A 21,923-nucleotide genomic window follows, 5' to 3' on the forward strand; every position below is an offset into this window, starting at 1 on the left:
GCACAGCTAACAAAATCAAAATCCCTTAAATCAAAAGCTTCCTCCTTTCCTTGCAAAGAAGTGAACCCTTGCTATTGGTTTCAGCCAACAAAGATACACTTCCAGCTGCAAATTCCTCTCAAGACATGCTCAGATTGTCTGACAGAAATGAGTATATGGTCTGCCTTCGGACACAGGACACAGTGCTGCCATTGACCGAACTGGGAGTCCTGTTAGCAAGTCCCAGTCAGAATCCATCATTTGGACACATGGCTACCATATTCTCTAATCTTCACATTCCCCTCCCTTGCCATGGTGACAAATGCAATCCAGAATTAAATCCACAACATGGCCTTTTTCTTTCAAGACAAATAGCAATACAACTTCTAGGAAAAAAGACCCGCCTGACCCTTACAGAACAGAGGAAGAACACTTACATGTATGCATTCAGTAAGGGGACGTTGCATGTTCTTGATTAACAAGCAATCTATTTTCACTGACCTAGTTTGAAAACTTTTCCCCCGCTTTATACTTTTTACCTTTACATGTTTTTATTTTGAGAACAACAAGCTGAAGAGATGTCATCCATGCCAGCAGGGAATAAAATCTCAGAGTTCCAAGAGTAAGAAAAATTACAACATGCAAAATGAAAATACTGAGCAATAACCACAGATTACATGTCTCACTTACAGACAATTGCTCATCAACAGCACACAACTCCCTAACTCTTACCGAAACAATAATTTCTGAATAATCCTGTGGAAGAGAATTTCTATGGAAAAGCTAAGTTACATAAACTGAGTCATCACTCACATACATCAATATGACACCAAAAGGCACAGTCTGCAAAGACTTAGCTTTAATTTCATAATCTCTTCTTACATATACATATATATATATATTTAAGGCACGATCCAAAACCTTTAAACATTAATGACAAAATCTTTACTACTGTCAACATTACTCCTGCCTTGTGACAGTCTGCCTTAGCAAGAATGAAATGTAGAACATATCTTCCTTGAAAAGAATCAAGGTAAAAAAACAGAACTTGACAAAACTTCTTTAAAGCAGTCTTAACTAGACACAAAACCTTGAGGCTGTTACCTCCACATATCAGGAAGTGGGCTAGCCCAAAACCAACTCTGCATACAACAGATATAAAACTTGCATTAAAATGGCACTCAATGTTTATACAAAAGAACACCCTTAAAATCATACAACTGTGATTTTTTTTTCATTAAACAAACATTATTTCAACATAATATAAGCAGAAAAGAAATAATGACCTTTCATGGATTGCTGAGGGTACTATACAGAATTCTGAGCAGATGGCACATAAGCTTGGTATTTGGGGGGGGTTTGGCATTTATTACATACTACTTTTGAACTGAAGCAGCATTATCTTTAAAGATGCAAATGCTTTAGAAGAAACAGGTTGTTACATATTTACTTATGGAGAAAAAAAGATGCTCTGCAGCAAGTACGTGAAAAGAGTTGCCTTTTTAAGAAAAGCTCAATGCTTTTTAGTCATTTCCACCACACAGCTTGAGTAGGATTTTCCGGTAGTCTCCTGAAGTATCACCCTGAAAAGGAACCCAGAAAAAGAAAAGTTGAAGAACAACCAAAAGAGGTGAAGCTGCAGCTGAAAAACGAAGAACTTTCTTTGCAGGGACATTTTTGGCTCTACTTTTACAGAAATAAGCAGCAGAGCTTACATATGTGGATATGCACACTCTGTATTTACTGAAGCCAAGTTTTGACCAAATTCAGTCCATTAAATAGATATGGCCTGTTCTGCTTCTGAATAATAAATTATAATGCCAGATCAAAAGAGGATCAGGGGGAAGAAGCAATACAGAGCTTTTTCACCAATGTCTCACTGCTTTTTACTCATACAGGGACTGCAACTACTGTAGAAGAAACACTTGGAACATGCCATCCCCCAGAATCTCTACAGGATTCTTTCCCAACACTACCAAGTTACAGTCCCTCAGCGTCCACAGCAGAAGGAATAAACAGGGGCTTAAAAGGTTTGGCACCCACGTTACAAGGTAAATAAAAGTGGCACCACTCACTCTCCTCCAGCTCTTATTACCCTACCACTGGCCAGGCATCCTCTGCGCTGTTGGTACAGCTCTTAATAGCAATAGCAAGGTGGATCAACTGCTAAAGAATCTCAAGTTTAGTCTATTTACAAAGTCTTGTACTTTCAAGAGAAAGAGGAGGCAATCCTTGAGATTTTTAGAAGCTTTATATTCTTCCAAGAAAGAAATGAAGTAGAGTGCCACTGTTACTAAACTGGAGGACTGAGTGGTTCTCCCATGATCATAGATGGACATAGAAGGACAGAGGGGCCCCTCTGGACCAATTTCTCTTTCCTTCCTTGCCTGTTAGCTTCCTCCCCATCTCTAGTTCATCAAGCCTCCATGCAAACCCAAGTGCTCTCCCATCATCTGGCCCTCAGCCTCCATGCTCCTGGCAAATGCAGCAACCCAACAAAGCCAGTCACACTCAGTGCAGGTAACAGCTGTCAGCACAAGGAACAGTGCTCTGCCAGCATAAGGGGTGTCATGGCAGGGCAGGAAAGGTCTCCAGGGCTTACAGTGATGTCTGTGTAGAGGGATCTGCCATACATCCGCTTGTACTCTGCACGTATGTCCAGCAGGTCAACCTCGCTGCGCGATACCATGATCCGGATCAGCGTCCTGTCCTTGGTTCCTGCTCCCTGAAACAAACAAAGCAGCAGTATAATGTACTGGAAAGTGTATGATATAGCATCAGGAAAAATTGCCTGTTTACTAGCAAAACCCCACTGACTTAATAAGCTGTTAAACAGAATTTAGCCTATCATGCTAAAATAAATTAAATTTAGTGGTAGGACACTCATTTCTCTGCTCAAAAAAAAGAGGGGAGATTGACAGAGATACAGGGGGTCTGGAAAATTTGGTGAGTTAAATGGCCTACTTATTTATTTCTGCTAGAATTCCCTACTTTAAAAGTATCAATTTCAATGAGTTTTAAGCATATTTGTATTTCACCAAGTGAAGATTATTGTTTAATGCACAGTTGTAGTCATTGCTCTGTTAAGTTGGATCAAATTAGCTAGATTTTTCCAGCCTTTCATAATCATGACTGCATCATGACTGTTAGTCATCTGCCCACTGAAAAATGTAAGCCCTTCCGCTGCACAGTTCCTTCCCAAGAGCTGTACAAGCACTTAAAAAAATTCCACACTCTAAGTTTATGTAACTTGTCACAGACACCTACCTTCATTGCTTTATGTAATCTCTCTGCAAAAAAAGCTGGCGTGTTCTTGAGACACTTAACTGCAAAAAGGAACAGAGGAACAGTATTACAGAAATTCCTCCTCATTTAGAAGTCAGTAATTTTTTGAGTTTATCTGACATAGTCACATGCTTGTATTTTACATAAACATACATTTGATACAATGCAGCTTCCACTCCTTCCATTAGTCACTGAAATTATTTTTAATGCAAACAGTAGCTGCAATACAGTTAAGAAACCTACACTGCATGGCTCAAAGCCAACATTTCTGTCACTAGAAACCATCTAGTGTGAAGCAGCCATAATAAACCTTTGAATTCTAATGACCAGACTCTTGTCTATGAAGGGAAAAGAGAGGATGAGGAGGGGGCAGAAGACTTGAAGTAATACACATCTGCAAGGTGTGACAAATTCAAGTCCTGCCCTAGTACGAATTAGGAAACCATATACAATAGCAGAGAATCTTAGGTAATTGCTTCTCCTTAAGGGCGAGTCATCACAACTCTTATTTTAAAGTCTTATTTTAGCCACAAAGTTCATCAGGACTCCTGAAAAATTTTTAACATGCTCATTTAGTAATGACTGGATGGTATATTTAATTGGCATAGTTCATCAGAAATCTGAAAGAGCAAAATCTAAGTCAAATTACTGTCATGTTAACTAGGATAATGAAAGAATCCTCCTCACTGATCAGAATTAAAATCTATATATTGATACAACATTGTTACAAGTAAACAGTCATGCAAACTGTGGCAAACTACAGAGGAAACAGACCACACCTGACATTTAATAGCACAATAAGGTATCAAAATCAATCACACAGAATCAATACAGAACTAAGGTATAAACCCAGACATGTTTTTCATAGAACACACATTGTCTATAAGAAGTACTTTTCTCAGTAGGAAATGTAGATGAGAGATAGCAGTTCACCACAAAACTGTCAATGATATGTACAACACTATTCAAAAATGAATGACAAAATGAAATGCATGTTTCTGTATCACTCTATTTAGCTAACACAACACACCTGCATTCTAAGATGTTTAAAGATACTGTTGTAAGTTACCAGTTGTACAATCCAGAAAGCTTTAAAGAAAGCAAAATTAAATATTTTCAATTAGAAACCCTTTTTTCCTGCAAGTAAGGTCCACAGAACAAATGACATTAATATAATTTACTGATATAGATACATGTGTAATACATATAAATTTAAAACCCCACAGAATCTATTTAATAAAGGAAGTTATCCAGCGAATATTAATGACAAGCCTTGCTCAAAAGGCTATTGACTTGTCTACCAGCTACAGTCTCAGTTTTGAATCTGGATCTACATGGAGACCTGTCAAGTCACTATGAAGCTCCAGGAAGTCAAATGCCTTCTAAACACTAAGCAGTTTCTTTACCAGGGCAATATTTTTCTACAAACAGAGAAATATCGTCTCCCTAAGCTTGGTTTTCTAACAATAGCTTCTGAGGTGACAAAGTTTGAATCCAAAAGGTTTGCAAAACAATCAGACACAATGAGCTAGATCCAGTTTGTGTCATTAAAAGATCAGTACAACGACAATGTGGCCAAGCAGAATAAGAACAGTAGTTACATAGCTCACACATGCACAAGACAGAAGTGAAAAAAGGAGGCTTTTAAAATTGATTTTCATTTTGCCAAGATTTTGTTACAAACTTCAGTGAAAAAAATCTGTTGTGGTTGAACCAAATATCTTCTATCTCACTTCCAAGTGATGCGAAGTCCATTTTTCCTATTTCGGTAGGAGTTTTTGGGAGTTATATGTACAATAAAGCATTTTAAATAAAACTACTACACAGTAACTTGAGGCCTTGTCCCAACCTAATGGATACAAATTACTGCCTCTGAAGAGACAACAGGAGACCTGAGGTAAGCGTTTGCACTCCTCAGAAGTACTGGGAGCAATTAAAAACAAAGATTTAATAAAACTGTAGGCACAGTAAATGTGAGAAAAAAAACCCTTTGCAATGAAATTTAAGGTTTCTTTCTACTAAATAGAGGTAGAAGTAACTGATTAGAGGGTTAATGCCTGTATTTTAAGTAATGACTTCCAATATTGTCCCAAATACTCCATTCTCACTAACCCAGGAGTTGGTAAAATTCACTTCTTAAAACAGTGTCTATTATAGTTAATAATTCTTTCCCCATTTTAACATGTGAAATTTAAACTCTGCAGTTGCCTGAACTAAAAAAGTTTCATCTGTCATTTTGAGGTAAATTAAGTTCCCCACTTTACTAATCACAAATGACTTCTCAGAAAGTTCAACATCAAAAGCAGAAAATTGGAATTACTACTAAGAAGAACACCCTTAGGTGAAGTCAGAGGCCCCACCTGAGCCAGCTGTAATGGAACAGCAGGAAGGAACTTGCTAAGGTGGCACATACCCACTGCCAGCATGCCCATCTCCAGGTCTCCAGACATCTCACGGCATATGCTGCTTTCGATGTCCCGGTTGCACATCCTCTGGTACTCGCTGAAGACTGCAAATGGAAAAGAAAGATTCCAGCTCCACAACAAGAGGTGGCACTGCAATGTGCTGGATGGCTTCATTTCAGTGGCACTTCTCAGCTGGATACTACACTGTACTCACACTAGTTTGAACATCTCAAGGATTAATACTGCGTTATCAACTGTTTACATGTTATCATGCTCCTTCTAGCTTGGCTAGATGTGTCCTTTTCATTAAAGGGCTGGACCAAGAAAGCACAGCAATTTTTTAGGAGAGCTTTGGGTCTCAATAAAGTTAAGAAGAAAATACTCAGGTTCTCATACACACCCCTTTCCTTCAGATAAATACCTCGCACCCCAATAGCACAATGTGAAGGTTCTATGGAGTTACTAAAACATTTCCACCACTGACAGACTGATGCAGCACTTTACATTAGCAAGTAAAAGGGGAAGGATTTAAGTGTCTTGCACACACAGATATGCAAGACTGAAGCAATTCTAGTTTTTCAATTCTTTCATCAGAGGATCATTTGAACAAGTATGACCTCTACCTGCTCTGATATCTAAGAAAGGTGACTCTTGCTTTTCCTCAGCAGAATACACCCTGCTTTTCATTGGTATCTTGTTTTGCTCACTTTACAGATGGAGGAAATTCAGGCAGAGAGCAGTGCTGTACATTTTTATCATTACACACAACAGAATCAAGTTACAGTTTACATAGGACATCATTACCTGCTCTAAGGTGGGCCCTGCTTCTTGCACACAGAATGGCATTGAACTTGGATTCATCAGTTCCTAGACGGTTCTCTCCAGCTGCATACAACTCCTGAGCACAGAAGGGAATTCACACTTCATTAGTCAGAAAAGTAGTCAGGCTGAACAGCTGAGTTACAGATTTGTTTCCTTGCAGCCTCTCCTCCTATTATACTGATTTCTTAGTCTATATACTACTGCAAAACAGGATCAAGCAATAGATAGCAACTAGTTCTAACCTTCCTGTGCTATGCTTGCAGTCTTCCTAGCTCGCTGATGCAGAAGTGCTCCAACACAAGAGCTCCAGCTTACTAAAGGAGGGGACATTGTTCAAGAAATACCTGCAAATTGTTCTTCCTAACAGTCCTTACATCTAGCTTTTCTTCTACAATTCTAGGTGTGTTCTAGGACATTCTCGTGTTTTGGCTAAGGCACACTATGTAGAAAGCTAATGACATTACTATTTAAATGACACTACTATGGCTAAAACAATCCAGGGTTTTCCCTTTGCTATGTAGTGAAGTGGAACATACAGAAAAAGAAATGGGGCAAGCATTACAAAGTCCAAGTGCCTTATTTGCTGCAGAACTCCAGACTTCCTTAAACAACACATGAAGGCTAATGCAGGTGTTGAATAGCTCAAAATTTAACCCACACAACTATCACCTCAAATCTCTTTGGACAATTTCCCTAGAAAGCAGCACAATCCAACACTTGGAAAAGCCAAGACCTGACAGAATGAAAGGTAAAATATCCTATGGACTGTACTCCCAAGAGCTTCATCTCTGTATTACACCTACATTGCTCTAATGCTCTGTCACAGCCTTTTAAAGCTCTTCCATCCACTCAAAGATTAGTTCTGCATCAGAAGTCATCACAAGGTGTTCAAAACTAACAGTAAGCAGAATCCACACAGCCAAATTTCAGCATATTGAGTTGACTAAGAAACAACGAAGCATTTCTACTGACCTGTACATCTCTTTGGACAACAGACATGTCAACATTTGTACTTTCATCTCTGTTTCCCTGAAAGAATTAGAAGATCCAGAAGTGTTACTGGTGGGCTTTGATGGACTACCTTTTTTTAAATTTAAAAAAAAAAAAAAAAAAAAAAAAAAAAACCAACCAATACCAAACCAAACAAAATCTACACCACCTACAAACACACAACAAATAAATTCCAAAATCCCAGCAGGCAAGTACCTGAGCAAGTGAAATTAAAAGCCTCTGAAAGTGTCCAGACGTGTCACTTTTTATTGCTTCCTCCAGAGTTTTCTTATATTCTGGAAAAGAGATAGTCATGAATCCTCATACAACTCTGCTCATTTCCTAAATTCTTACCAGCAGTCAGAGACTGAGTAAGAAAAGGAAGAAAATTTTGATGCAAGAGATCAAACCTGCTTTATAGACCCTGTTGAGTTCCTGAATATGCTCATTACTGCGGGAAGCTAGGATTTCAATGAGACAATTTTCATCTGTGCCAACACCCTAAAACAAGCAAAGGAGAAACACTTCAGATTCGTGATTTCTACCACCTAGTACAAAAGAAATGTAACAAAATTATATAGGAAAAAATTCAGAATATAACCTTGTATAGGAAGTAAAGCAAGTAATCCCAAATAAATCCAAACTTTTAAATGGCAACCAAGTATTTTATCAGTTCAACTATTTCCTCTATATTAAAAATTTGTATCTCCTACACAAACCTTTATAGCTTCCTTGATTTCATAAGCATCAAACATGACAGGTGTCTTCATCATTGCCAAGATTGTCCTCTCAAAGTTACCTGAAAGCTCAGACTTGAGATCCTTGATCAAATCCTAATGAGAAGGAAAAACAAGGAGAAAATGCATAAAGACCAAACTTGACAAAAGCAACCACCAAAAATACATATTTTACTAAGAATTCTTTATGTGTAAGCACCAGTAATGTATGTTCAAAGTAAAGCTATTCCACTTAACACTAAAACCAGCATAATGGTACATGTACATTGAGGCCATCAAGGTCCAATTAAATAGACTGCACAGATCCAAGAGTCAAAGTAACCATTTAGCACAGAAACTGTTTTACATCTTTCATCTGCAACACTGCATGAAGTCAAGTGAGGGTAAAAAGTACAACTCTGAACTGGCTATTACTTAAGAACCATCTTCCCCTAACGCACCTTCTAATCTTTTTTTTCCCACCACTAAGTCTTCTGACTGCCACTGAAGGGAAGTAGGCACTAATTTTTTCCTTCTGTTCTCACAATGTCCTTACCTTCCCATAAGCTGTTTTGAAGGACAGGATTATCTGCTGCCGTTGCTTGTTTGAACGACTTCCAAGACAATCGATGATTGCCTGCTCATCAGTTCCTGTACACGCACAGACACCACAGAATGAGTGAGGATTCAGCTTTCTGTCTCTATTTCATCCTGTTCTAAACCCAGCAGAAGGACATGAATGCCATGAATTCATCTACATTATCTACTCTTGTGTACAACCACAGAACTTAGGGCTCATAAACACAGTAAGAATACAAAGAAAACCTGGACCAAATTCATTATATTTTTTATGCCCACATGAACTTCCAGCAATATTTCTGATAACCAAGGACAATCACATGTAAACTATTCCCACCCAGTACACACATAGCAGTAGAAAACTATCAGTGCTCAATGGAGATGCAATTCTGCTTTTAACTGAAATGTAAATCCTCAGACTGCTCACCAAATCCTTTCATGGCCTTCCTTAAGACTTCTGCATCCTTCAGAGGGTCAAAGCCTGGCGCATCAGTGATCGTGCCTCGGTTTCTGTGCTGAAACGAGATCAACCGTGTTAAACAACAGTAGTGTTAACAGCACATCAGTGTCAAATAGTGAAACACTGTGGTTTACTACTTAAGAAAGATGATCACTTATCAGTTTTCTTTTTGTGAGAAAAGTAATAGAAAAAACTCAAACCAACCCTGCCTTATGCGATTTTTTTAATTTCTAGACACAAATTACAAGAAAATGCAAGATCAAGGTTTGCTGACATCAAATCTGCTTTCCAATTAATTGGAAATTAAGGTTTGATGATACTGTATATACAACCAGCAATACTTGTTAAAGTTAGGAAAGGCAAGATTAATTAACTTGAATTAATATAAAACCTTTTTTCTTGAATACCATGGTAAAACATAATTTTTTTCAAGACTATAAGCCTATAGTGCCTGCATTTGGAAAGGTTCCATCTCTCTCTTTACTCAAACTTATTTTCATAACTTTCTTTTCCATTTTGTGATTAGTTTACACTAATACACACAAAGAAAATGCAGAGGAACATATATACAGTCACACCTCAAAAGAAAAGCAGTGAATGCTCTTACTGTTACAGGAGTGACTGCAGGCCCTGTAGCTCCTGAGTAAGAGGGCATAGACGGGTTCACAGCTGGACCTGCTGGATAACTTGGCATGGGCTGCTGCCCTGGGTGAGTTGCTGGAAGTCCTGGATAGCTCATAGGCTGCTGCCCAGGCGGTGGTGTGGGCTGGCCTGGCACAGGGCCGCCCGCGTATCCTGGGTAAGATGGCATTCCGGATGGGGGATTTCCTCCAGGAGGAGGGTACCCTCCGTACGAGGGCTGCTGACCTGGTGGGGGCTGCCCAAAGCCACCTGGAGGAACTGGTGGATAACCCCCAGGTGTGGAAGGATACATGCTTTGTGGTACATTTGTCCCTCCAAAGGTTCCTGCCAGGTTGGATGCCTGCAATGACAGCAATAAAACAAGAGATAAGAAGGAGCACCAACAGCTGAGTTTCAGCAACATGCTTAATACAATATAACTTCCCTCCCCACCAACACAGACAGATAGCTCTTTATCTGCAAAAGAAGGCAAGCAGGATGGGAAAATCTGCCTAAAACTTTACACCAAATAATCCTTCCTTTGCCCATGGCTGCCTTGTGTGACCACAAGGCTGCACCTGGATGCAAGGACTTTAAGCAACCTTTGGCTGCTTTATGATGTGTTAGTAGTTTACAACTAGCAGGAGTTCCTGGACTACATTTGGAAAGACTTCTGCAAAAACTAAAATTAAGATATTCCACTCCACATCAAAATCTTATCACTGAAACCCCTCTTCGAGAGAGAAACCACAAGTGACATTGGATGACTGCAGCACTGTCAGAAAGTAGTAGCTGTGGATATAGGCTCATGAATCCTAGACAGCTTGTTGTTCAATTTGCCTGCTGGCTGCCAAATCACTTAATTTAATCACTGCCTCAGAAAAACATCTATGATGCAAATATCTTCCTACAAACTGCATTCCTTATGCAGCATAACAGATTTCTGAAGACTAAAGTTGTCAGAAGTGTCACTCACTTCTGCTCTATGAAAAAAAAAAATCACATTGACTGAGGAAAATGTAGACATTTCCAAGGTAAAAGGTTTTTACTTCCGTCTGTTAAACATCAGAGTTTGTAAGAGACTGTTGATCCTGTATTCTTTTCAAGGACGAATCATTGATACCTCTAATTATACAGCTTTTTTCCTTACTCTGACTGGTCAAAATCCAGGTAAATAGGCAAAATCCAGACTCCGTTTGCCCATGTAAATTCCTCTATGCAGCAAATGCCAAGTTATATTAGTTTTATGTCCACAACTTTTGAAGTTAGACTATTAACAACATTTAACTAGTGCTCTGTTTTCCTAAAATAAGAAATAGCTTGCAGTAACCATTTTTCTCAATAGGCAATACTGAATGCTCAACACATAAACAGATTAGACAAAAGGCACAGAATTCAAGTGATGAACCGCTCAGTGACAATTCCAGAAGCACAACTTTGCCCTTAAGGACATCACAGCAGAACATATTAAATGAAAGCAAACTCACCATTCCAGCCATGTGGCTGGGATTGAACTGGTTGGCATAGCCAGCCACATTTTCCAGACCAATTGGAGGTGGATTTGAAGGTGGATAGGCAGCACCACCCCAAGGACTGCTACCTGAAATCAAACACAGATGTGCTGAAACAAGAAACGATGTCTTTTTAAAGTTCTTACTGCTTAAATTTCTAATGTAATGTATTTTCAACACTACCAGGGAAATCAACTGAAGAGGTGTAGGGGAGCAGTGCAATTATTATAAAAAGAGAAGTCTCGCTGGGTATTTCTAATAAGGTTAGTTAGCACTGAATCTGTAAGTTCTCACTTAAAACAACTCTAAACGTATTTGAAGGTTAACAGTCAAGACTGTTAACACCATATTTTGACTTGAGATCACCTAAAGTACATACTTGTCTGGGTATTCCAGTAGGAAGATATTATTGATTCCACTTACTTGGCTAATATGAGAGGTGTCCACAGAGCACAGCAGTACATTTCCAAGCACCAAAGTCATAAAACCTGCTTGCACACAGCAGTATAGTCTTAAGACAGAATACTCTGCTGAGAAATAGGCTTTATCCTCCTGGGTAGTTGGGCTTCTCACGGTACACTGCTTTCCCTTCCTGAGCTAGCATGCCTAACGCCACATTTCACCATACCTGCATGACTCCAGTCCTTTCCTTCTAGCTTACAACACTAACAACTGTAAAGTTCAGCTTGATAACCAAGCAGTGGTTGAGTATTTCATCAGCTTTATGGTATTATTAATTGCTACCTTTTTTAACAGCCCTCTCCATTTTGTACCTAACCAGCTGCCTAAGAATAGTGAATTAAAGATAATTCCCTATTTCTTTAGGGGATATGGTTTTAAGCTCTATGAATGATTTCTCCCCATATTCATTTGTCTCACTACCCACCTTGAAGACTCAGTATCAACCAGACATTGATCCTTGTAATCTATTGGATTTGGTCAAGTTAAGACCATTTCCCAATGCTCTGTGCTTTATTTGAGAATGAAACTGGACATTAATATATGAGCACATTGCAGAACACACATATTACACAAATCAGAATCCCCAGCCCAGATAAAACAGGATTTAACAAGCAAGTATAGGAAGCTCTGGGGAGTCAAGGAAACCCTCCACATTCTTGTTCTTCATCTATGCCATGTTTCCACACCACTGAATTTAATGTTTACTTCATCTGAACAACTTACCTGGGGCAGCTGGTGGGTATCCACCTGCAGGGGGATAGCCCGGGTAACTCATTGCAAAGATCTGCAAAGTAAGTGTGATACAGTTATTTCCTGTAATGCTTCACTCATTACACCACATAGCACTAAGAGGCAATACAGTAGCCAGTTACTAAAATGCAGACATTACCTGCACACTTTATCCCGGCTTTTCCCTTAGAAACCTCTTCCCATTTCCTGACTAATAAACAGATAGCTAAGCAGTTGCAGAGTCACTCCTCACACTATTTTTCTCATTTGTTGCAGTTGCTACTTATTGCTTGGTGTATTATGTTGTTAGGGATGTATTACTTGAACTTGCTTCCTTTACTGTGCTATTAAAACCTCCAGAAGTTTCCAGCCTATACAGAACTGTCTTATCAATGAAGAATAGAAAATCATCTGACAAAGAAGCTACATCTTCAAGTGAGTAACTAAAAGAAGTTGTTAGAAGGCACCTAAATGCAAACATCGGCAGAAGTGCAAGGTCAGAGTAAGAAGCAGAAGGTATACACTTTCATGCTTACAGCACTGCCATAAAATATGAAGGGTTTACTGATAGGATAAGATCACTAGAACAAATTGAGTCTCTCAAAATGGATAGTGCCTCTGTCAGCACAGAAGTGCACAAAGTCATTAGCTGTCCAAAATAGAAGTGGAGGTCAAAAAGGAAGAACAGCTAAATGAAGGACAAAATGAAAACTGGCTTCCAGAATACAAGGGCCTTATTTTAAACAGAACAGCTACCAGGAAGAATGGTAAAAGTAACTATGAAGAAAAATACCTACAATGAGTGTTAACTGTTTGAAGGTTATTTTTAATGACAAGCCACATTCTATTTTTAGAATTGCTGTGTGAATTATCCCATTCCACCCCCACCCCCCCCCCTTTTCCCCTAAAGCACTACCTTTTGTATCTGGCATGTTTTGCTGTGTTTTGGGTTTCAGCTGTGGAATTTTGTTTTAGATTTGGTTTGAGTTGGCAGGGGGTGCTGTTCTTGTGAAATTGTTTTCATTTTGTATGATCACATTAAGTTCCCTTTCTGGTTTGTATGGCAACACTGAAATGGAGAAACATTTTTTTTTTTTGTGGTTTTCTTTTTTAATAAGGAAATAAAATTAGGAAATCTGCAATTTACTTGATAACTGTTTGGACTTCATGCTGCAATACTCATTTAAATTTAAAGAGCGAGAAATGAACTACCAGAAACTGCAATGCACAGAGCACATCAGAAGTTATAAACCTACTTTACTTTTGCTCCAGTATGTAGCACCTAACAGAATCAATAAATACGTGGATGCAGATTCTCAGCATCAGAAAAGCAATGCCTGCTGTTAGCCATGCAAAGACTGACCCCAAACTCACGAGGCCGAGAAACAAAAAGCTGCTGCTGGAAAACGAGCAGGCAGTTTCCTCCCTCCTGGCACTGGGCCCCTCAATTGCTAGAGGCTGGAGCAGGTATCTGAACACGGAAGGGCAGAGAGGCCAGCAGAATAGAAATAACATTATAAAAACTCAACAGAAGGCAGCCTGACACACTTCAGAGCCTCTCTAATTCAGAAATGCACGGAATAATGAAAAGTACAATTTGCATAATAAAGCACGGAAAAATAAAAAAGAGCAATTATTACCACATCACTCAAAAACCAACCAAAGAACCCCCACAATCTAGATTCTTAGCATGCATAGTATTAATATATACATTTTTATATACAAATAATTACAACACCAAAATTAGTGTTATTTCTTCAGGTATAAACCATAATTATATTTTTACTTATTTTTTAGCTTTACATGTAAATACAATAAAGACAGGGTACTCAAAAAAATTGTAAGATGCCTTTTTCAATAAAGCTTTAGATACAAATTTAAGGCAAAAAACCCTTTTCTGTGGTAGAGGGTGAGAAGCAATGGGTTAGGTTTTGTTTTCCTTAGCAAGTCTGTTTGATTGCTTTTAATCCCATATAGAACACTCATTTCAAATTGGAAAAACCGCCAAGATTAAAAGAGCCTTTTGGCTATGAAAGCTGAGGTTGAGAAAAAAACCAGCCAACTTCAGCAACCTGAAAAAAAATGCTAGTTTCTATAAAAAATGTTCCACTTGCTTCTTTTGAACACTGTATTTATCCAGGGCTTTTCCAAGGGGAAATTTTCCCAGACTGGTTTGATTCCAGGCAAACTAGAGCTGCAAACACACCAACTTCCCTGATCGCTACCTTTTCCACAGTTCATTTGAGCCTCTGTTGGCCAATACTCTAAATTTAGAAATATTAACATAGAAAGTTACCTTTCCTGACTATTCCCTCACCTAGCCTCCATTTCATCTTCTACTCTCATCTTCCACACATTCTCCTGCTACATCCACAACAATTTACTAAATTCTTTGCGATGAGCAGCACTTCCCTGCTGGCAACAAAGGGGTGACACAGGCGAGGGAACAAGATATGGAAACCCACCCTGCTGTACAAACATTGTGTGGGAGGACACAGGAACAGAAAGGTCTCTGTTTGCTCAGTCAAAAAAAAATGTAGTGCATAAGACAAGGGAAAAATCCAAACAACCAAACCACACACGGAAAGAGGGAGTGCCTTGACGAACATAAAGAACAACTACTGCCAAGGTCCTCTCCCCATTCCCAGTATTCAATCCCAGAGGTCCACCTCAGAACTGTATTTTAAAGACCTGAGGTTTTACTCACAGTGAACATTGCTATCATGCTTCATACTGCAAGCTATAAACCATTCGGGCCCTTGAGCATTTTCCTGCTTCTTAGCAAAGCTAAGAGGGAACAGACCTGTTCATAAAAGATTAAATCTGTGACAGACTTTCAACAGGAATCTTGAAAATACGCTTCTGTAATATACAGTACAGAAGGAAAGGACTACAACTTCAAAAATTTATAACAAAACTACAAATTCCATAATGGCAGAAATAAGGAGGAAAACTTCAAGGCTGCCAGAAAAGTTCTGTTTCAAGGTGCATTGGCAATAAGCTCAGCCACCGCATTCACACCCATTCCTGGAATTTATTTAGTGGCTGCTGTTCAGGCTCCAGCTATGCCACGGTACAATAACTTCAGAACAAAAAAGGATGAAAAACCATAACATTTATTAGTTCAAAGTTATTTGTTTAATTATGCCCATTTCACAGGGATCACCAAGTATAGTTAAACCCTTGGCCTTGACTCCTCCACAAGGTTAATTACCAGGATATAGTAGACAAAGCAGCCTGAAGCTATAAATTACAGTACCTGCTCCGAGACTGATCCCTGATTGTGAAACCAGCAGAACAGAATTTACCACCTTACAATATGCTGTCGTTTTTCATCAGATATGAGCTCAGGCATCCAACACTGTGCTTTTCCAAGACAAGGACAAACCACAGTCAGCACTGAACCAGCTAACAGCTATTTACCAGCATGAGCAAGATTTATCTTTGACTCATGCACTGGAGAATACAAGTTCTTGTCTCCTGTATCAGTTGTAATATTTTTCATCCTGATGGATAAATAGTCTGGCAATTTTGTTTTATCATTAAGTCTTCTGTCTGTGTATGTGACTGTCTAGCCTTCCTTTCACTATAAAAAGAAACTAATTTACTAGAATAGGTTTATCTTCCAACAAGGCTGAGTTCATGCCAGCCAACACTCAGGAAATCTCTTTTACACAGACCTTATCACTCACTGTTCACCTTTTCAAACTTTTACTGGACTTCATCCAACAATGTATATTTAAGGAATATTAACACATCATCTACTTCCTACCAAAAAAAGCTTCCTTAACAAAAAGCCCAAACCAACTCACAGCTATGTATAGATTGTGGAACAAAACCAAACTCATATATGAGGTTTTTCTAAAAACTATCAATTTGAATTGCTTGCTAGTATTATGACTCAGGAGCTCTGCCAGTTTTACTGATCCTTCTAATTCAATATCACAATCTATTTTATTACAGTAAATAATCTAGCACTTTGACCTGCTGGGGCAAGGGGATGAGAAAGGTAGCACTTGCAAGCTTTAGTCAAAATAAAACAGAACTGAAAAGAGATGCCATGTCCAACAAAGAAAAGCTGAATGGGAAGACACACGCATAAACTACAACTGAGCTGTAAAAATATTACTAAGAACATTGCTGCAGCCTTTCCAGTGACAGAAGCCCTACATATATACTAAGGGCTTCAAAATCCAAAGAACTTAGTTGAGCTGCATGGACTTTCAAGATCTATATGCAGCAAAAACATGAGTTAATTCCAAGACATCAGTTTCATTTGGATCCCTACTCCGCCCTGATGCAAGTGCTTCCGTTTGTAGCACACTTCAACATTCTCTTTCAAATATTTAAAATACACGGTCAAAACATTTATGACAATACAGATAGACACCTTCCAAACAACAAAACAAGCAAGAAAAAAACCACATTAAGGTTAACAGATTTTGAAGAAGTAATGGAATGAGGTTGTTCTATTTCAAACTCATAACTTGTCACAGAAAATCATTTGTTGCAAAAAAACCACCAAAACTATAAATAGTCTGAGCTATGTTCGCAACTGACTAATGCCTTAGGGATTTATACTCCTCTATTTTAAATTCCACCATGAAAGAATAAATTTTTACACCATTAGTGCAAGTCAGAATATGTAAATACCAATTACTCCATCAACAATAATAGTGCAGTATTCAGCACCCTAAAATAATTACTAAAAAAGATCTGATTGCTCATTTCACAGCAGCAGTTTTTAATTAGTTGCTGCGCCCGAGCCTGAAGCGCAGAGCCAGGGCGTGGCCCCACCGCAAAGGCAGAGGCACCAGGAACAGAAGGACAGCACAAGGTTTCCATGAGGTCCACAGCTGTTTGGGCTGCAGAGAGGGCCAGACTGAGACCAGGCTGTACCAAGTGACAGCTCCCACAGTCGGGCACATGGGCAGGAGCTGCACGGACAGACATACCCTACCTGCGACAAAGCCTCTCTGCTGACAGCCTGGGACTTCCCAATGGACAAGAGGTACTAAGTCATCAGCATTTTCTTAACAGTGAGGACTTTCACATTTCAGGACAGGGAAGGCTTACACATTCAGCTGTTCAGCAACATTGGGATGGTTACTACCCCTCAGTGAGCAAATGGACAAACCTTCATTCACTCCGGAATTATTCATTTTCAGGTGATTAATTCTTTCCAGGAAGGGAATTATTCAAGAACCAATTTAGAGTAGTAAGATAGAGAGACGGGTATTTCAGAGCAACCATAAACAAGGAATGTGAAAAGAAAGCAAGACTATGGCATTCAAATCTAGACTGCACTTGAGATCAGCAAGCTTTCGTCCTCAAAGCTTACTACTGAGAAGTGTTTTTCCCCCTGAATCCTAACATTTGTAAGATGCATTTATTCTCCTAGCTAATAGAAAACCAAGTATTTTTAAAACACTGCCAAGCATAGCAAACAACCAGTTATTTTGACTATAGATAAGTACACTGTTTACTGAATAAGTGCAAATTCCCAAGCTTAAGGTTGTTATCTCTAGCAATAATATAAGAAACATTCACCCTGTCTGCTTTAGGCAACTTAAACATTTAATTCAGAGCAACTAACTAGGCCAAAGTCCAAAATCAGACATGTTTTTCTAGGCAAGCCAGAGGTCTTTGGGGTGCAGGAATTAATTATAGCAAGTATCACTTCACATACATATTGACTATAGTAGAGTTTAGCACAAACAAGAGACCCTCAGAAGCATTAAAACTCATCTGGATCTTTAATATGGAACTGATGCAATTGACAGTTCTTAAGCTCACCAGAAGTTAAGATCTAAAAGCCTGAACTGGAAGCCCACCTCTCCTACTGCAGAAGAATTTCCAGTGCCTTCAAAAAAACTCTCACCACCCACACTTTGCAGTAAAAGAAAAAAAAACAAACATCCAAAACAAGAATTCCAGAAGACTTTTAACCTTCCCTTACCAAGTAAGACAGCATATTCTCTCTCAAACAGACAGCACATAAGGGAAAAAAGGAGGCCACACCTGGGAAGAACTTGTTTCCCTTTCTTTGGAGATCTTACACAAGACCATTGCTACTGACCAGAGGGCACAGTGACAGTGCACTGCACAGGGAACAGCCAGGTAGTGGAGTTGGGTGGGGCTGTGGTTGTTTCATTCAGTTACCACAATCAAACGACTGGCACTGGTCCACATTCAGCATCTGTGACAGCTGAACAGTATGGATACAACTGCACACACACAAACAAAAAACTAGCTGCCAAGCAAGAATCACACAAGAATGTGACAGAATTGTCTCTTAGAAGGACACCACTGAGTCCCAGCTCTGTCCCATAACTGATTTCCAGGTTTATCCCATTCAGGAACTAACCTCTTATGAAGATTGTCTAGTGAGCGCTGATAAAATCTGGAACAAGCACAATAGAAGCAATGCACAGTAAATACCTATTGCTGCTCTTAGGTTTGCTTATCTACTTTACATTCTTCCCAGCCTGGTGACCTGAGAAGGAAATTCAGCATTTTTATCAACCACACCCACTTTCAAATAAACTGGCAAAAGTAAAGGGACAACTCAAGTTTCAAATAGGTGAAAGTGCTGCTCACTGAAGGGTAAACATACACCCTTTTCCTCTCCTTTAAAAAGTCGTTTGCTACCTTCAAAAGAAACTCAAAACAAAACACACTGCATACAGCTAACAAGTCCCTGTCCTTATTTCCAACAGTTTACATAAAACACTTTAAAAATATATACAATAAGAAACATGGTTCAAGGTAGTAAACATTAATGTATGAAATAAACAAAAGAAATAACATTGGTGCCATTACTCAGTTGAATATTTAATGTAATGGAAACCTCCAACCACAATTTGAAACTGACAGAGATGTTTCTACAAATTATTATATAGAGGCTTAGCTAAAAGTAAATTCAACTTTCAGTTTGTTCAAAAGCCCTACTATTTCTGTAGTCACAATTAAACTATCTGCTGTTTTCAATTATATCACTGCTTCAGGGTTTGTTTTTTTTTACATACCTCCATTGCTCTCACAGAACTAGAGTTAGGTTGGCTCTATCTTGGCCCTGATTAATGCAGTGCTATTGAACAGACCCTTTGGAAGCTCCATCTTCCAAAACTTGCTAGAGGTCGAGCAAACAGCATCTCCTGTAATCTTCAAATCCGACAAACTTCTTGGCTTGTTTTTTTTATAGATCAGGTTTTGTATTTTAAGTTGCTATCTGGCACTATGTCTTTACAATTCTGACTACATACACACCCCCATGAGATAGCTACATCCCACTGCTGGTTTTGTTATATTTTTAGTGACTTTTGACATTTCACAGAGTTCTCAGTCTAACAATTCAAAACTTTTGGGGACTACAAAGAATAAGCTAAAGAAGTGACAAATCATATGAAAGAATGTGATGGCTACTCCAGAAATTTTAGGTACAGACAGACATTTTGGCCCCATACCTTATACTAAGGTCAGGCAAGAGAAAGGAACAAAAATATCAAAATATTGTTGACATAAAATCATTAAGCTTTCAGCTGAAATGTACTGGGGACAGGGTTACAGGCAAACACATAAGCAATACTCAGTTCAAGTTATCTGCTGCATCAGTGGGAGGAGAGTGGGCCACATGACTCTTACAGCAACTCAAAATACAGGAAATTATAGAAATAGCCAAGCTATGGGGAAAGCATTCACACACTCAGGCTTTACAGCAACCATACACTTGCACTGTGTTTGTATCGTTTCTGACGCTACCCTGGGAGTTCTGACTCACTCCGCAGAAAATAACTGTATGCTGGGGGAGGTATCAGGGAATGAACCTCCCACCTCCGATAGCAGCTGGGCTTTCAGGTGCATAACCCTCATAATCAGCTCCTTCATCAAAACACACCGCAGCAGCACTTCTCTCTCTCGTCAGTCTGCTTTCTCTCCACACCCTCTGCCCCAGTGCCATCTGTCCCCATTCTAGGCTGCGAGGTCTTCCACGCTTCTGCCACTCCCTTCAGAACGTTATTTCTCGACAGTTCCTCCTTAACAGGAAGAAGCTTCCAGGAACTACTACAAATATATTTTAAAAGAAAAATATATTCCACAGAACAACTCCCTTACAGAAACAGGATGGGGACAAGAAGGAACTGCTTTTCTGAATATGGAGATATTTGTGTTGTGTTTTGTCACAAATATAGCTACAGCATAGCAAGAGTTTGAAGAGTTTTCGTTTTAAGACAACTAAAGTGGTTTTAAGATAAAGACACTTAAGTGTCTTAAAGACATTAGAAGTACATATGGTATAAGAAAAGGTAAAGTATACTACGAGCAGTTTAGAGAAAGGGGCCCTCGGGGTGGCGGGGGAAGCACTGCGTAATGGCCAGCCTACCATCTTAGGCTGCTTTCTCCTGACAACTGTCCACATCAACATCATTAACTCCAGATAAACCACGGACACAGGCAAAGAACCGAACTACAGCTACAACACCAAAACATGCCCTCTCCTCTGAAACCACATTTCCCCAGGAAGCAGGCTTTGCTTCCTCCCAGCGGCGGAGCTGCCGCAAGCCCCGAGCTCGCCCCGCCAGCCCTTGAGCCGCTGCCTGTCACCCCGCGGGCTCCGGCCGCCCCAGGATCCCGTCCCGGCGGGGACACGGGCCCGGCCCACAGCCCCGCGGGCCCGCCCGGCCCCGCCGCACCGGGGGCACCGGCCCCTCGCCCCCGTCCCGTCCCGTCCCGCCGCGGGGTCGCGCCTACCGAAGGTCCTGAGGAGCCGCAGCTCCCACCGCCCGTCCCAGGTGCTGCCGGCGCTGCAGGGCGGTGCCGGGAGCGGCAGGAGGAGGAGCCGCTGCGGCCGTGGCTCACTCCGCCCGCCGCCGCGGCCTCCGTGCGGGGCAGGGCCGGGGCCGGTGAGCCCCTGGGGGGGAAAGCCCCGCATCGGCCGCGGCACCGGCACCGGGGGGGACAGCCCCGCACCGGCCGCGGGTGGAAACCGCACAAGAGGTTTGACCAAGAGGCGGCTTCAGCGAGAGGCCCATTGTATAGAAAACAAAACACAGGGTAAGAAAGGTAACTCCGCCCGTCACGGGGGCAGCCTGGGCATTCCCCAGGAGTGCAGCGTCGCCTGGGGGTGACCTGGACAGGGCAAAGCCAAATCCTGGTTCAGGTCAAGGTTCTAAACGTTCAGCATAACATCGGAGTTAAACCCAAAACCGCCCCTGACTGTTCTCACCAGGAAATTTCAGAAAACATGCTTTCCAAACACGGTGGTACAGAAAGCCCGCATTTTATATAAAACATACTTTTCCTTAAGTAAAATTCCACAAGAAAATCAAGAGGAAGGAGATTGTTCGTGTCGACCTTTTCTAGC

The 21,923-nt window shown here is 40.2% G+C and overlaps 1 protein-coding gene across 3 annotated transcripts; it reads right to left on the bottom strand.

Moving 5' to 3' along the window:
- Positions 1-823: 823 nt before the first annotated feature.
- On the bottom strand, positions 824-21,386 carry ANXA11 (annexin A11). Of its 3 annotated transcripts, none has more exons than XM_084210325.1 (15): positions 21,311-21,386; positions 12,554-12,614; positions 11,345-11,457; positions 9,844-10,218; positions 9,204-9,291; positions 8,754-8,848; positions 8,201-8,314; positions 7,892-7,982; positions 7,698-7,777; positions 7,464-7,520; positions 6,474-6,567; positions 5,678-5,773; positions 3,247-3,305; positions 2,582-2,704; positions 824-1,562 (listed from the first exon to the last, which is right to left on the bottom strand). In XM_084210325.1, the coding sequence occupies exons 2-15, from the start codon at positions 12,603-12,605 to the stop codon at positions 1,503-1,505; spliced, it is 1,497 nt and encodes a 498-aa protein (XP_084066451.1). In that variant the 5' UTR covers positions 12,606-12,614; positions 21,311-21,386; the 3' UTR covers positions 824-1,502. The 3 variants fall into 3 exon arrangements, with proteins under 3 accessions (XP_084066451.1, XP_084066452.1, XP_084066453.1); XM_084210326.1 differs by lacking the exon at positions 21,311-21,386 and adding an exon at positions 13,923-14,024; XM_084210327.1 differs by lacking the exon at positions 21,311-21,386 and adding an exon at positions 13,476-13,625.
- Positions 21,387-21,923: the final 537 nt, after the last annotated feature.

Source organism: Fringilla coelebs (assembly GCF_963513975.1).
Source record: "Fringilla coelebs genome assembly, chromosome: 8".
In the NCBI taxonomy this organism is placed as follows: Eukaryota; Metazoa; Chordata; class Aves; order Passeriformes; family Fringillidae; genus Fringilla; species Fringilla coelebs.